The 16738-nt window shown below is 36.2% G+C and overlaps 1 protein-coding gene across 2 annotated transcripts in view; it reads right to left on the bottom strand.

Moving 5' to 3' along the window:
* The window catches only part of rabgap1 (RAB GTPase activating protein 1), a 71036-nt gene extending 58129 nt beyond the window's left edge, over positions 1-12907 (bottom strand). The window contains exons 1-5 of one of the 2 annotated variants that reach the window (XM_028024967.1): positions 12762-12907; positions 4823-5058; positions 2618-2647; positions 1633-1888; positions 87-300 (exon numbers count right to left, since the gene is read on the bottom strand). In XM_028024967.1, coding sequence (XP_027880768.1) covers positions 87-300; positions 1633-1888; positions 2618-2647; positions 4823-4975 — 653 coding nt within the window. In that variant the 5' untranslated portion in view covers positions 4976-5058; positions 12762-12907. The remainder of the gene's footprint in view (positions 1-86; positions 301-1632; positions 1889-2617; positions 2648-4822; positions 5059-12761) is intronic. The other variant, XM_028024968.1, reaches the window with a different exon arrangement.
* Positions 12908-16738: the final 3831 nt, after the last annotated feature.

The following is a 16738-nucleotide window of genomic DNA, read 5'->3' as shown; positions in this document are numbered from 1 at the left end:
AAGTGTTCTGTTCAGTTTCTTATGTCCCATATGTACAAGATATTGTGTTTAAATAAGTGCTTGCTCAACTTTTTTGATGTACCAACCTGACAGTGCCTTCAGACACGCCTGGCACTGAAAGTGTGACATCCAGAGGGAGTTGGCACTGCCCTCGGAGAATGCTCATCATCCGAAGGGCCTCCACTTCACTTCGGGGGGCGTTGACGGAGGCACACCCCAGATATGTTAGCTGGCTGAACACAACGCTGTCCTCGTCTGGAATTGGACTGCAAGGGCTTCCCTCTGATGACGATTCATCTGCTGCAGAGCACGGGAGTAAAAAAGCAAGGAAAAGAGAGACAACATTTACTTTAAGGCTGAAACAGTTAGTCGGATTAATCGTGCTGAAGCAGTTATTGAAATGATAGTCAACTTATTGAGTAATCATTTAATCGTTAACTAGAGTTGCGCAGACCTGCTCGTGGATGCATATGTGGGTGAATAAACATGTGTGCCACTCTCCAGCACTTCTCAGAAGGAGAAAGAAATCTGGTACAACCAGCAGCACCCTGAACTCAGGTAATATAAGGAATCCACCAACCATTTGGCTGGTTTTTGCAACAGAGCTGAGAAAGCAACATTTCAAAGGCAAACTGATCAAATTCAGGGGAAAGGGACTTAATTAGGACTACCGGTAAGCCTTTCACTGGTCTCAGCTGAAAATGTAGTCTGGCTTTGCTTTTGTATTTGAGTAAGAGAAATGTAGAATTTATTGAAGGAACAATTTGCATTGCTGGGTTTTAAAGTTTGGCTTCATTGAATGTATATCTAAAATTCAATTAATGTAAAAATTATGTTCTGAAAGACAAACGAGTTTAAATCTAATTTAGAAAAATGTTTGACTTCATGTATTTGTTTGGTTTAATCAAACAAAGGATTCAAGGATTCCATCCTTGAGTCCTTGAATAAAAAAATAAAAATAAATAAATCCATTTGGTTAAAATTGTGAAATAAATTCATGTCTAAAGTTAATGATGGAATGATAACTAATATAAATTATTACATTTAAACTAAAAATCTCTAAAATGTATGTTTGAAATTTTTGTATGTATTTTGTAGGTTTTTCACCTCTTCATTGTTCACTGGTGTAAATAAAATAGAGTGAATGAAATCCTGATGTCTCATCAAGTCCTCCTTTTTCAAGTGTATGAAGCCATGAAGTTATAGAACACTTGAGAACTAGAGTATACAGACTCCAGTTAACTCTAAAAAGGCTAACTGCTGAAAGAACAATAAATTGAGAGAAGTAATTAAGCCAAAACTGTACAAAATTCTGTATTCAATTTAAAAAAAATCCTACTTTGGAAGCAAATAAGTTCTATCCAGAACTCTTCAAGTGGCATAGATTTAGCTAAAGAAATGCTATGTTATTGCATTTTAAAGAATAAAAATGTTTATTTTCTTATTCAGAAAAGGAATTGAATTATTTGCTTATTTCTATTTTTAATATATCTCTAATTTTGCTTAAAATAAGCTTACATGGGTAATGTCTTCATTTTTATCCAATGCATCGATTAATCAATTACTAAAATAATCTTTCATTGCAGCCCTACTTTCCTTGTTTAAGACTGAAACAATGCCATCCTTCCTCACCTCTGTAAGACCTCTCATTCAGCTCGCTCTCCTGGGCCGTCTGAACAGGGAGCACCATCTCCAGCTTGGGTGGAGGTGAACTTAATGGGTCAGTGCCTGCCGGTACGGGGGACGTCACGTTAGGAAGAACCCCATGGTCACTCGGGCCAAGGCTGCTCATCGCTTCCGATCCGAGCCCAGCGTCTGCCACTGACGGGTCCATGAGGACGTCCTCCAACTCCCTCTGGAGCTGCTGCTCACTCCCATTCCCCACAATCTGATGCACGCACATCAAAATAAGACAGAAATATAGGGGCGAAAAATATTGCAAGTTAATATCCAGATAAAAAACAAAAAGACCTGCGCAGCAATCGCCCTGAGAGATGGAAGCCAACAGCAAGCGCATCCCAACCGCTTCCCAACAGCTTACACCAATTTCACAATTCAGTTTGAGTGATTGTAATCTTCTTTTTACAAAAATCATGTTTTGCTTAGTGATGGTTTTAAAGTTATATCTTCATCAGTTTTCATTTAATATTAGTGATTAGTAGAAGGTCAGTATAGGGTGTATAACATCTCCACATGGAGGGCAGAGTGAAATAAGACAAACTGCACCGGAGGCTTTTTGTACTGACCGAGATCAGTGACTTATTGCACTGTTATTGGAAGGCAAACTCAATTAAGATAATATCTAAGCCATTTTCTAATACTGTTTCACTCAAATGTCTATTTCCAGCTGAATGGATGCTACACAAATAGTTTATTACATCACTTATTTGCAGGTATAGCTGCGAGCTCAGGCAGGTAGATTAATACTATCAGTGTATACCATCATTAACAGCCAAATATTACAAAGTTGCCGCACAATAATAAGTGAAACAAATACAGGAAGCTGGAATAATCACAGACAGGATCACCACTAAATCACATCACAGAGATAAAGCAAAAGAAAGCAAAAGAAATTGCTCTCAGAGGAAAAGAAAATAAGCAGGAGAAGAGGACTGACCTTAAAGCTGACCCCTTCCTCTGAAATCACCTGCATAACAAACAACAAGTTTAGACACACTGGCTCTTCTCCTGACTAGATGGGCTAGCTGGGGGGCAAATGTGCAAGAAAATATGTCGCCAAAAAAAGAAGAAAAACAAAACATGATATCAGAATGAGTGGGGCTCAATGGATGGAGTGATTTCTTTCTACAAGGTGAGGAAAGTGAACGGGTGCCAGTCGGGCGCTGCTTTTCATATATCTGACAGCAAGCTGAGGATGCCAAGAAGGTCTCAGGAAAGCTTCACTGACTGCTGATCAAATCAGCTAAAAGGGAAAGCGTTATATCCACAAGCATTATGAAGCAGCAGAAATACCAATGATCTGCAAATAGATGTGCAACTCCATACTAATCTGGCGCCATCTACTGGTAAAACAAAGGAAGTAGGGGTGAATAAAACCTAGGAAAGAGTATAAAGACACAAGCAAACCACTTAGTCCAAAATCAAAGTGAAAATGCAAAACTGAACCAATAACCAGTCTCAAAATCCACGATCGTCTAGAATAAATGATGAATAGCAAATAACTAAATTGTAACAAGGCAAAGCTTTGTTTACCACAACACAGTTCATTAAAGCATAATTTTATTAGAGCCAGCTGACTGACAGAAGGTGCCGGTCATTTTGCAAAGAATAATCTGGGGAAAGAATAGTCTTTCATTGTCTAACAAACTGTACGCTTCTAATGTATATAATTAACCAGAGATAACAAGGTTTAGGAGTGTGTTAATAAGAAAATGTGAAAGTAAATTACTCAGATCTAAATTTATGAGAAAAGTGTAGAATGAGAATAAAAAAGCAACACAAGAAATGGTTAGTCATATGAATGCAATCTAAACTATACATGAGAAAAGATGAAAAGATTTACAGGCGAGTGATGTATCAATTAATCCTTACAAATGGTGACCCCTCAATCTGCAAATAAATTAATAAAACTTAATAAAAATCAGCTTTGCTCTCACATTAGAGAACGCTGATATGTTGCTATTAAGCCAGTAGGACACATTTTGATGTTATTGCAAAGTGCCTTTCAATAGTATTCATACTCCTTGACTGTTTTGTCATGTTACGACCAAAACCTTCAACACAAACTAGTGCAGTGCTGTAAATTTGAACCAAAGTAATAGTATAAAATCTGAAAATGTGACATGCATTTTGAATTCAACCCCCCATATACATTTAAAAATAATGTAGTGGCCACAACTATCATGTCATTAATAAGTAGAGACCAGCTGTGTACAGTTTAGTAAAAACATGTTCAATCAAAGTTGGAAACATGTTCATGGCAGTATCATGAGCTTTTCTTCAGCAGAAACAGGACAGCCAGTGATAGGAAGTTAGATAAACTTGAATACAAGAAAACCTGCAAGAGGCCAGACAGTGGTTCACTTTTCAGCAGGACAAAATACTAAAAATACAGACAGAGCAACAGTTATATGGTTTCGAACAAAGCATATTAAGGTGTGAGAATGGCCCTGTAAAAGTAGAGACCTAAATCCGACTAGGAATTCTTTTTTCAATTTGATTGGGCTTAACTCGTTTTGCAAAAAAAAAGGGTAAAAATGTCCATCTCTGCATGTATAAAACAGGTAGATTTAATCTGAAAATACTTGCAGCTGTAATTGCAACAAGACAACACAAGGCAACACATTAAAATTACTTAAAAGTAACTGTATGACTGTGTGTGTGTGTGCCAGTGATTATGTGTGTACGTGAGTGTGTTTGTGTGATTAGAAAGCAATTTGTAGCATTAGATTTTCTGTTTTATTTTATTATTGTTTTGTATATTCAATTTTATAATGTGTCAAGGGACTGCAGATGCAAATTAGCTTATACTACAATCTGGTACAGCCCATCTAATGGTGACATTTATGTTTAAACTGTACATTTTAAACTTTACAAATAAAGTTTATTATTATTGTTATTATTTTAGAAATGTGAAATTTACAATTATGCACTACTTTATTTCTGGTCCGTCACATAAAATCACTGCAAAATACATTGAGGTTTGTGGCTGTAATTCAAGAAAATCTGAAGAGTTTTTGAGGTATGAATACTTTTACAAAGCACGCTATGTTTCCAACTTTCTGGAAGTCCCAACCCTCTGCCACCCCCTCGAAAAAGATATGGTACTGGCCCTTGGTCCTTCCACACCACCCATCCTTACCTTCAGTCCTGTCTTTTCGTCATCACTACCATTATTCGTGGATGAAGGTGTCTCGTCCCCCAGCCGCGACACGAGGACAAAGTCCTCACTGTTGAGAGTGGAGACTGAGTCTGAAGATACGCTAATCTTCCCCACAGAGCCCTTGTCATCCATGGCTGCCACTTTTAATTTCGACCCTGCTGATCATGAATGGAAGACAGGAGGAGGAGGTGTAGGGAGATGATGAGCAAAATCACCTAGAAAAGCAAAAAAATTATAAAATTCATGAAGGATAGCAGTCATGAAGGAAATGAAAGCCTGATTTATTTTTAAATGTTGTTTTGAGCAGCTGAAGGGAAACACAACCAGTAAAACATATAAATTAAAAGTGAAGTTCAGTTTAACTGTTAGTGATAAACAATTGAAAATAAAAACGTACCAAGCAGAACGTTTTTTTCTTCTCCTTAGTAATGTGTATTTTAGTAGAACAAATAAGATGAATGCTTAATTGCTTCCTGCAAAGTAAAAGTCGGGCTGACCCAAATGTACGTAAGGAATTAAATAAAAAGCCACTCTGCTATAAACACCTAATCACTGTCAGTATTTCCCCTTAAAATAAAGGTTATGTTCACTGGCAGTCACAGTTGTTAAATACAAGAATATGAAGCCAAGAAGAAAGTGCCAGTCCGTGCACCAGGAAGAATGGTTTAAAAGAAAGTTCTGGAAGTGACTACTTCCTGGTTCTCCCTTTGCTTTTCTCATCTCCTTCTTCTATTTTCTCTGGATTTCCCTTACTTTATGTATGAACCTCCCTTTCTACTAAAACCACGTCTAACAGCAAAACAAAAAAGGAGAAAAGATCACACCAGTTAACATTTTCTATCACTCCAGATATGACTGTCACATATTATTGAAAAAAAAAACTCTAAAACTTTGTTAATTTCTTTTTGTATTTGCTTTTACAGTGATGTGCAGCCAAAAATGTTATCAACATCAACTAAACACGGCAAACTTACAGCTATAACTTTACATCTGAACAAATAGCAACAACTGCTGTTCAGAGGCTCCTGGGTGATAACTTTTACTCCCCTTCTAATGCAGAAACACAACGATTCATAATACAATACACGATATGACCCAACTGAGAAACTTGTTACTGGTCCTACAGTCTCTCTCACATGTGAACCTCACACAAACACACTTGTGCTTGATCCCTTCTCTGTTTATAATGACCATTGTTCCTACACATCCCATTTCTCTCGTGTGCTACTGCTAATCACCCGCCTTAGGCTGGTTATCTGTATCTGTTTTACAGCATTCAAGCCCTACTGATAAGTGCCTATCAGTTCTTTTTGCATGTTTCCACTGATATTTTAACAATTTACCTTTGATGATGAGATCCAAGTGCTTGAGGCTAGAAGGCCTTGATGCCATTACCCTAAACTTTAAATCCCTTCACAGAGTTTGTGTCAGACTCAAGTCAGAACTTCCAAAATAAGTATTACTTCTACTCAAAAGAAGAATGCAATACATCATTATAAAATTACTTAACAGGAAACACAGAGATGTTTTCTAAAATTAACCTTGTATAAATGTATTTCTTTATTTTTTATAGAAAGCATTGATTTTTCTTTTGTTTAATTAGTCAACATTATATTCCTGACAGCTTATATAAACACAATCCGCTGTGTATGACTGATTGGAAAGGTGAGCTAGCTGTGCAGCTGTACGAAGTGTTAACACAAAACATTATAGACATTTATCAGGAAGATCATGAAGATTGTCAAAGGATGCTCACAGCAAATCACTTCCATACTCCACCACCACCAGCCCCACTGTTTCCAAATGTTCTGTTTTCAATGTGAGGGTTTTAAGTCAGAGAAAGGAGGATTTAGTCTGATTGTATTTAACTGAAATCTCCTCTACTCTCCTGGTTTGCTGTTCTGCTACAATAGATGGTAACTGGGATATGAGCTTATTATTTAAATTATTTTTATTTAAAATCATGCAAATTTTGATGCTTCCGAAGATACATGTAGAAGACAACAATAGGTTCATTTTAACAGGTGGGCATTTATTGTATCGTATTCATTATCATATATCATGATTTCTTATGATAAGAGTTTTGATTGATTGTTGTCACAATAAATTCCAATTAACAATGCTTATAACTCTCCAAAACTGTCTGCATTGTGGGGATTGTTTTACCATTTTCTCCACTGTTTGTTCAATGAGAACATAAATAAATATAAATACATTTAAAAATATGATTTAAATGCAGTTACTCTGTGCAGCCTAGTGATACGAATCATATCTTTATGTGTCTAGTGTCCTAAAGAAGCATATTCCAAATTTTTTTCAAGAGCAGTGTTGTGGAGCTGTGATTGCTGTCATGCAGTCACAACCATACCTAAAGTTACCTAAAAAAACAGTAAGAATAGTTATTATCGTAGTTTTTATCATTCTCACAATAGTACCACAAAATACTGACTAAACTTAAAAGTCCATATTGCTCACCTCGAGTTCATTTACGTATCAAAAAGCAAGAAGAGACTAGAAACCACATGATGGGAAAGGATAACAAAAACAGCTGTGTCATGACCATTAACGAGTGCTCACACACACAGGAACACATCTGTATGGATGCACACACAATCTAACACTGTCTATTTAACTGCCAGCTCTGACACTTACAATGGCCGCCTTGTCACCCTGTCTTCCTCCTTGGCCTCAGCAACAGATCTCTGCCTGCTCCTGCCAAGCCATGCTGTTCTTTAGCAGTGCCTTGTTGCAACTTCAGGGACAAAACAATTATTCCTCATAAGAGACACTGGCATTTTTATAACTGAACATCATAAAAAAGGCCTACAATTTACAGTAGTTGCAAGCTGTATCATCCAGCACATCTCTGATCCATTATTTTTTCATGTCAATTAAAAAAGCTGAATGTTGATGAAACTGAGTATATTTTTTATCTCAAAAACATCTGAAATCAAAATTATAACATTTTATAATGCACTAAGACACTAGTCTTTTTTTCTTCTTTTTACTTTTTAATCAAGCAGCTGAGGTTATATGTCTAAACTAAATTATTGTGCTTGAATAATAATAAAAAATCTGCAACAAAAAGAAAAACCTCTTCTAGACTGACTCCTTTTTTGTTATCAGTGAGTGTCTATATATGCACATAGATGTATAATAATAGTGCTTTAGAGCAGTCAGGTCTGCATTTTTTTAGGACTACAACCCTAAATTATTCAATTTGAATCAGTTTCATCCAATTTTATTAGCATACAAATGATTCTGCAGCGTGCAAGTGATCTGCAATGGCTTGATGTGAAAATATTATTTTTTACCAATAAAGACTAACAAAAAGGGCCTTTCTATAGATAATGGTAGTCAAACAGAAACAACATATCTCCGTAAATTGTATGATTGATGTCAAAGCAAGTGTAAAGATGTGGACTGGAAACTGGAAATCAACTGTGCCTATTTGCATTTTGTTTTGCTTTGCTCACTCGCCCTCCCCAGCTGAACAGTCTGTTCTGGGCTGCCAGATGGGTCCTATGTGCACCTCAGGAGAGGGAGCACCACACAGAGCAACAGAGAGCATTTAGAGCTGTCCCTTTCAAACTGTCCTCAACTCTCTACTAGAGATTCAATAGGAAGCAAAGGAATGTAAGGTGAATCTGAACCACTAATAAATTTGAGTTTAGATTCCAGACATCCTGAGGATCCAATAGCTATCCCACTTCAGAGCCAAAAGGGAAAAATGCTCCTCCTGTACTGCTGAACAGACTCCCTGACTTCAACAAACCCCTTCACTGTGAAAGACCAAGCATCAGACATGTTGTTTTTTTTTTTTTTTACAAACGCTTCATTAGCAGTGATGTGTCACAACTTCTTTAGAAAGAGCAGAGCTCTGGAAACTTGACACTTTGCTGTAAATGTTCAAGCAGTTATATTCATCATAATGGTAATAACTAACAATAAGCAAACCTTGTTGAAAATACTAAGAAATCTTTTTTGAATTGAAATTCTAAATAGATCTCTTTGATGTACCTTTGGACAGATTTGTGAAAACAGATGAAAGTAATGGTAAATTCATAACATGATACAGCATTTGTTTTATTCTAGGCACTTGTATGGCAGGGTATGTTTTAATTATAATTAGGGATGTTCAGATCAACTAACCAAAGAATTGAATAGGAATTTTCCTTTAATCATTTCTGACCACTAATTAGCTTGTCCAATACTGAAAAATCTCATTTTTCCTATTCCTTAAGTCCATCAAAATAACCACTGTATATCATTTTTGGTTAATATATGCATTAACAAACCACATGCATATAGGTGTATTTCGAGATCAGACATATGCCATCATAAATTTATCAGGGTAATCTTATATTTTATGTATTTTCTGTTGGATTTAAATTATTACCACTATCGAAGAACCTGGAGAACTTTTGTAGAATCTATTACTCACAGGTTTTACAGAAGAAGTAAAAATTGGAATTGACAAGTCGGACTTCTAGGAATCAGTGTCCTTTAGAAAAAGCCTAATTGATGAATATCTGATTTTACCAAACAGAAGAAATCCAAATAATCCCTAAAATACTCAAAAGAGCTGCAATTTTCAGAGCAGCGTAAGAAAGGCTAAAGCATTCCTGGAAAAGAAAATCAATAAAGACCTTTGTGAAGGACACAAGTGTCAAGTGTTAAAACCAAGAGATAGGAGGAAGCCATCCAAGATGCTCAAAAGATAAAATAATGGAATGAAGACAAAAATGTAAACAGTTATCATACGCAGGGCTTAAATTATTCAAAGTGCTAAACAAAAAATGTTGCATTTATTTTTAGTAGGGTTTTTATTACCATTTTCTAATTTAGAAACTTTATAGATGAGCTATGAAAAAGATAGAAATCATACAACCTTGTACTAATATAGTAGTAAATACATCAAAGTTATTGCTACAACTCAAATTAATATAAGAATAAAATAAATGTATACAGGGTTTCCCCCAGTGAATCTGGCAGGCCACCAGCCTTTACCTGGGCCCCCACCAGGCTAAACATAGCTTATTTATTTCAGTTTTTTTATGTTTTCATTTTTTAAGACTTTATAGTCGGCATTCAAGCATTAATCTTCTAAAAACACATAATTATCAAGTGATATTTAAAAATTGGACCTAGCGCCCCCACCACCAGGCTTAGCAAGTTTCCTGGTATAAATACAATTGTTAAACTCTACACAGAGTTCTGCAAACATTTTATGAGATCAGGAGTCTGATGTGTAATTTCACAAAAACAATTCAGGCACAACGTTTAAAATCTAACTAAGCAAAGTTAATTTTCTGTTTAACTTGCAGGTTACAAGACTGCCAGAACTTATCCTGTGATCCCAACTATAGTTATTTTCCCATCTGCCTGTATTCAGTCTTTTTCATGCAACAACTTATTTGTTTCTATCCACCACACTTGTTTTCATCTAACCCACTAACCTACTGTAAATGACACTCTTTTAAAAATATAAATAAGCAATACAAATGTTCAACAGTTTATCTAATATGTAAGCATTTCTTAATTCTCCGCCATTTCATGGAATTACTTGAAGAAGTTACACAATCTGTTTTTAAATGAGATTTTACTACGGTAGATCACCAAGGTGTTGCAACAGTTGGGAAAGAATGTTGCAACGTGTCTTTTTTTTTTAATGTTTTACTCCGTATAAAGTGTGATACAGCCATAAACTTTGCTTCCCACACTTTTGTAGCTGAGGCTTAGAAGCATCACATTCTGGAATTACATCCCTCAGGGCAACTTGAACGTCTTTACTGCAGCCTGCAACAGCAGCGACTATTATTCTCTGCGGGGAAATCTGCTACAAGCTTAATGTCCTTTGCATTCAGAACTGGAACCAGGTGACGCCAAGCGCACTGAGGCTGCAGACAAGAACAAGGACTGTCATCATGGCTGCCTTCCAAGATGCTGGAGCTGGAGCGTGTCCAACGGATGTTAGGCTGGTGCAGAGACAGCTAAGTACACAGCTTTGTTATTCAATTGTGACAAAGTACTTTGCAATTAAAACTCTTGCTACAGAGAGGAGCAGTAATTATGTATTAAGTGAGAGAGTGTGTTCTAGGTCTCTGTGAAACACTGACTGTTGATGGCAGTAATATTTACAAAGAAACAAATTGGTGATTTGTTATTTCAGTGGTTTTGTGAACGCATCATCAGCTACAAAAGTATGTAACATCTGACTTGAAGGATTTAGACCACAAAAAGCTGACTAATATTATTTTTTTTCTTATGACTCTGTTGTGCAATCACACAACTGTTCAACTAATACTGAGTCTTTCTGATCAGTGAATGCAGCATACCTGAGCAACACCAGGTCACAATGATGACAACACACATAGGTGTGAAAATTGTAACTGCGGCAACAAAAAAAACTCAGCTATTGTCAACATCTGTGAGGTGTTCAATATAACATTAGAGGAAACATAAAAATTGTCAGATGTTTCTGTTTCTCTACAGAGGCAATTCAGCAGTTCATTCAGGCTACGAATATAAGTGAGTTAGACTTCAGCAGAGAGCAAGCTGAAGATATTGCAGCAAACATGTTCTGTTGTAGCATTTTGAAGAGTCCAAAATGATCTATCAGTAAAACTAGTATCAATACATATTTGAAAACCTTAGGAATCTAACAGTGAACATAATTAGTTAACTTTAAGGGGAACACACAAGAGACCTGCTGGCATTAATGTGAGCTGTACAAATGGTGAGATACCAAAGAAAAGTCAAAATAGGATTTCTAATTATTTAGTAATAATTAGCCAAATCATTGAAATAGAAACAAATTCCTATTCAACTCCAGAGCTGTCCAACACCAACTGCTCTCCTGATGATGCAATGATATCATCTCTGCTCTTGATAACAAATAACTACTTACCTCCCATCAGAAGGGTTGATTAACACTCCTTTTTTATCGCAATAAAGCAATGCCTTTAACAATTATAAATAAGAAAATCTTTATTTAAAGTGGATTTTCCTTCCACTCAACTTTCCAAAAATAAGACTGGATAAGGCACTTTTAAATCTACCTTTGCAGTGATCAATTCTTCCCCATGATTGTGTAACATAACATTTCTATATATGTTTTTTTAATCGTAAATTCAAACTTTCTGGCAACACAAAATTTTGGTGTGTTTTTATTAGAGTATGTTGTAGAATAGAATAAAAACTATTCACTCTTCTGCTTAAGTCTATATTGAAATCAGAGAAGTTTCATTCAAGGCATTGTTAGCAGTCACATATAAAACATATAACTATCTTAAGTAACTGTAAAAATGCAATAAGAATCTAAGTAAAGACCATAAAATAACTGATTTATTTTTTTATTTTAATTTTATTTATTTTTTGATATCCTCTGTGCAATATCCAGCAGATATATTGAGCGGTAATTAATACAACCAAGAAAACATCATAGAGTCTTTAACCTGAAACCCTTCTAAACAGTCATCTGAACAAAAACCAAACAGTTTCTGTTTGATAATGTTGGGTGAGCCTCGCCTCCTATGATGTTAACTTATCGCTTCAGTTTGTTAGCCATCACCAATCTGCTTAACGTTAGCCAAGATAGCAAAAATCGACTTCAAGTAACTCAAACGTTTCATTAAACATTTACCATTTGGGCACGCTATCTCGTCACCGCTACGTAAGTAATGTAAACTGCTACGTTCAAGTGTTTGCAAGTATTTCCTGAATTAACCCAGCTGACTTGCTGGCGTTGGCCACAGCCTCACAGGCCATTGCTGTATTATGGCTGCTGAGCTAACGCCTGTTAGCAATGCTACCCAGGCAGTTCGCACCAACAAACAGGCGCTTATCCTCAAAACGAATGTGACAGTCACTTCCGGCTTCGAAAATATTAAGCATGTGCAAACGCAAACCCGCTTACCTTTAAGTCCACGGGTTTTTTATTCCAATAGCGTTTGACACGGCATTGCACTTTATCGTGAACATCGGCAGCGAGCAGCATCCAGGAGAGCTGTAAACACAAGCCCAACCAACCCGCTGACACCTACACTGCGCATGCGCATACTGGCGCTCCTCGATCCTGTACCCAGAGTGCTGCTGAGCCAAGTGAGGTGAGGCGTTGGCCTCGATGACCTGGGGATAGATGCTCCTTGGTTAAAAGAAAGAATGTTACCTTCAGCTCAAGCCTTTTGTCAAGTCGGGGTATTTTGCAGTTCAACTCTTTAGCAGGAAAAATTTGTTTACTAGAAAAATTAATTTCAAGATATGAAACTAGTGATATAAAGATAAACACCGAATTCAAATTCCAAAAACTTTATTAATCCCAAATTAAACTAAATGTTGTTGTAACTCATGTTGTAGAATTTTCTTCAGTTTCTGATGAAGAGGATGCTCAGGGTTGTAATTTCTCTTTAATGAAGAATCCTTCTTTGAGCTGTCACCTTCAAAGGTAGTTCCAGTAGATCTTGACAACTTTGACAACCTATGTGCATGTGCTGTAGTAAAAAAAAAAACAGAAAAATCAAGCATTATCCAGGGGGACATCACTTGGAACTCAATAAATTTTAATTTTGTTAGCTGCATTGCACCTCTCCATGTAGCTGTTTAAACTATAATCTCTCTTACAGATGTCTACAGGTAGGTAAAATATTGAAAAGCTCATGGAATCCCAGTCTTATCTTTTTAAGATACATCAATTTAATAAGTGACTTACACCAAAGTCATTTTATATTTTATATTACATTTATTTTTTTTATTTTAGGAAATGTATTTTTTATTTTTTTCAGTTACATTTTCAGAAAAAAACAATTCACCAAAAGTGAATCATTTTTGGTGAATTGTAGTTTGTCCTCACAAGTAAATTACCTTGTTGAACCTGCAGTATTATCAAAGAATTGCTAAAAATGAAATGAATAGTGTGAAAAAAATCACATTTGATTGTGAAGAAAATAATTTATTTACAATATAGTTCTGCTGTCAAAGTGAAAGAGTCTGTTTTTGCCCTGTCACCAAATCACAGCGCAGTCTAGTGTGGACACACCCACTGTTCACCTTGAGTTGTGGTCATACTGGCCATTCCTGTCCAGGCGGTACGGAAATTGTTGTTTAGTGACACATGGATGAAGTTTAATGCAGTACAACATTCTTGAACATTTTAACATTAAAAAAAAAATCAAACTCAAGTAAAGAAGAGAAAACTACTTTCAGCATGCAGTTTTAAAATATCTATTTTTCAACACTTTTAGAATTTCCTCTATGAGCTGGTTTGTTACTAAGTGGCAAGATATCAAAAATAAAATACTTTCATTCAAGTGCCCATCAACTGAAATGTCGAATCCAAACGCTTGTTGCTAATGCATCTAGGTTTGAGTCACAGTTAAAAATCTTACAATTAAAATGAAAAGTCTTGATTAAATGCACTTCATTTTTCTATACAGACTGGGAAGAATGAGGGTAAAACACAACTTCACTCAGGTGACAAAAAGTGTTTACTCTTTTCTTTCAAAAAAATCTTTTGTACTTCTTTGTAGACCTTTGTTGAATTGGCCTTGAACTGGAATCATTGTGTTACTTCACTTTTCCTGTTGCGTGTGTTTTGCCAGATCCGTGTCAGGTGACTTACATGCACAACTCTGGTCCACACACTCTTCCTTCAGAAGCTCTTGTGTTCTTCTGAGTATTTTTCTTCTGCTCTGTCAGTATATCTGTCTTTTTTCCTCTTCTGTATGAAACCAGAGGTTTATGATTTTATTTATTTATTTTGTATTAAGCTTATCTTGCATAACAGTGAGTTTTAAAAACCTATAAGTTATCTTTTTAATTCCTACCAAGAAATGTTCATGTGCTGTAGCAAAAAAATCATGCAAACATACACTTAAGAAAACTCATTGATAACTGCTAATGTGCAAAACTGTTTAAGGATGAAAAGAACACACTGTATTACAAACACACAGAAACGTTTCACAGCTCTCAGTTTATTAAAGCATGCAGTTTCATATACTTTAATGTTCCTTATTATAACACTCAGTGCAACACAGGAGTGGTTTCCTGCTCAGCCAGTCTCTAGGTCAGTGCAATACTGCTGAACAAGCCAGAAAAACAGAGAAAATAATCAGTCAGTAAAACAATACACAGACTGCTTCATCAATTATTAATAGCACATAAATCATCATCATCACCACCATAGGGTTAGACTTTACTCCAGATCTGCATTACAAATACAATAAGTAAAAGGGAAACCTTTCACAATGCGATATTTCCGAGGAAATAAATGGAATACCTAACAGTATTATTAATTTTTGGGACGTTTTAAGAGGTTTTGTCTCAGAAGCATCAGACCTTCTCTACTCTGAGACATTGCACAACTGCCCCAAGGATTTGGAACATTTAAATAAATCTGATTATCACAGGCTGTAGAAATGAGCGTTAATACTACAAGTCCATCTAATGATGGTGCTAGACTGTATATAATGACAGATGTGTACCATCTCTTAAAAAATTAATTTACATTTCAATCGCACAATAGATTTGCAAATAAAATGTCTAATACAGACATGAATACTTCAAACATCAGTTCATTATGTTTCACAATCAACGAACAAGATTTTTTTTCCCCATATAATTTAAAATATTCAGACACTTTGTTGTCTGATTTTTAAAAAAGTTACAGAAAACTCATAAATTTAACCAAAATGAGCAAACTTCAAAAATATCGAGAAGGAAAAAATAACACAACAACCAAATGTGGTTTTAATATCAACAATATTAATAAAGTCGCTGATAAACGATATTAAAATTTCAGAGCAAGCAAATAAGACGCTGCAAACAAACTTCAGCACTTGACGTGGCCACACAGTGGGCATGTGCAGAACTCTTACAGCGCCGGGTGTGTTGTATCACAACTACAGAATCATTGGTACTCCTCTGCAATCACAAGAGGGGCCGTGTCGCATGCATGTCACGGGATGCAGGGTGGGCTGGCTGGGGGGTGGGCTGCAGATTTGTCCAGTGCAATTAGCCAGCAGGGCTCCATGGAAACTTCATAAACAAACACTTTGACTCAATACTCACGATAACTCCTTTACAAACAGTCCCATATGTGCCCAGCCCTTTTTTCATTGATACTCAAAGCAGAGCTAATATTGATACTGAGAGGAGGAAAAGAAAACACCAGTAAAGTAAATGTTGGTAATAATATCATTGACTCTTCATCACCACAATCAGCTTTGGGTGAAAGGATCACTCGGAGACGTGTGTAGAAAAAGCCAACTGAAGGACTCCCTGAGTGATTGATAAATGAAGGACCGAACCTCCTCGAACGGATCACAACACAACTTCAAGAGGAGCATCTCTCAGAAGTCAGTAACCTCTGAGAATATCACAGCTTCTGTGTAAGGAGTTTTAATAAGCCGTCAAGAGGACTGCAGGGGCTGATTGTACTATAAACGACATGGCACTTAACTTTACAGGACTTCAAAGGAGAAGTTGTAAACAGAAGCAGAGAGACCGTAGCTAGCCGAGCTTGTTTAAAATGTCCGTCTGCACCAGCCCTCATCTTTTACTTCCAGGAATTAACCGTACAAGGCAAGGCTCAAAAGTTAAATCGTTAGGTAGAGTAAAACAGGTGGAAACAACCAAAGAGTCTCCAGGCCTTCATTTTATATTTAAACACAGTGCAGCTACACCTACATTGTTGGTCAGAACATAATGTAGTCATCGGCATAAATCTAATTAATTTTGGTCTTTTAATAAAGCATTTCTTCAACTTCACTGAATTATAAAAGCAAATGTGGGAGCAGAAGTTTGCATTTATTTAGGATTTCCTCAAGAGCAATCAGGGTTAAACTTAAAGAGTACTCTAGTAAGTTGAACAAGTAGAAGCTGGTTATTCTTATCAGA

This window comes from Xiphophorus couchianus, chromosome 8 (genome assembly GCF_001444195.1).
Source record: "Xiphophorus couchianus chromosome 8, X_couchianus-1.0, whole genome shotgun sequence".
Taxonomy (NCBI): domain Eukaryota; kingdom Metazoa; phylum Chordata; class Actinopteri; order Cyprinodontiformes; family Poeciliidae; genus Xiphophorus; species Xiphophorus couchianus.
This window is presented reverse-complemented; position numbering and strand designations above follow the sequence as displayed.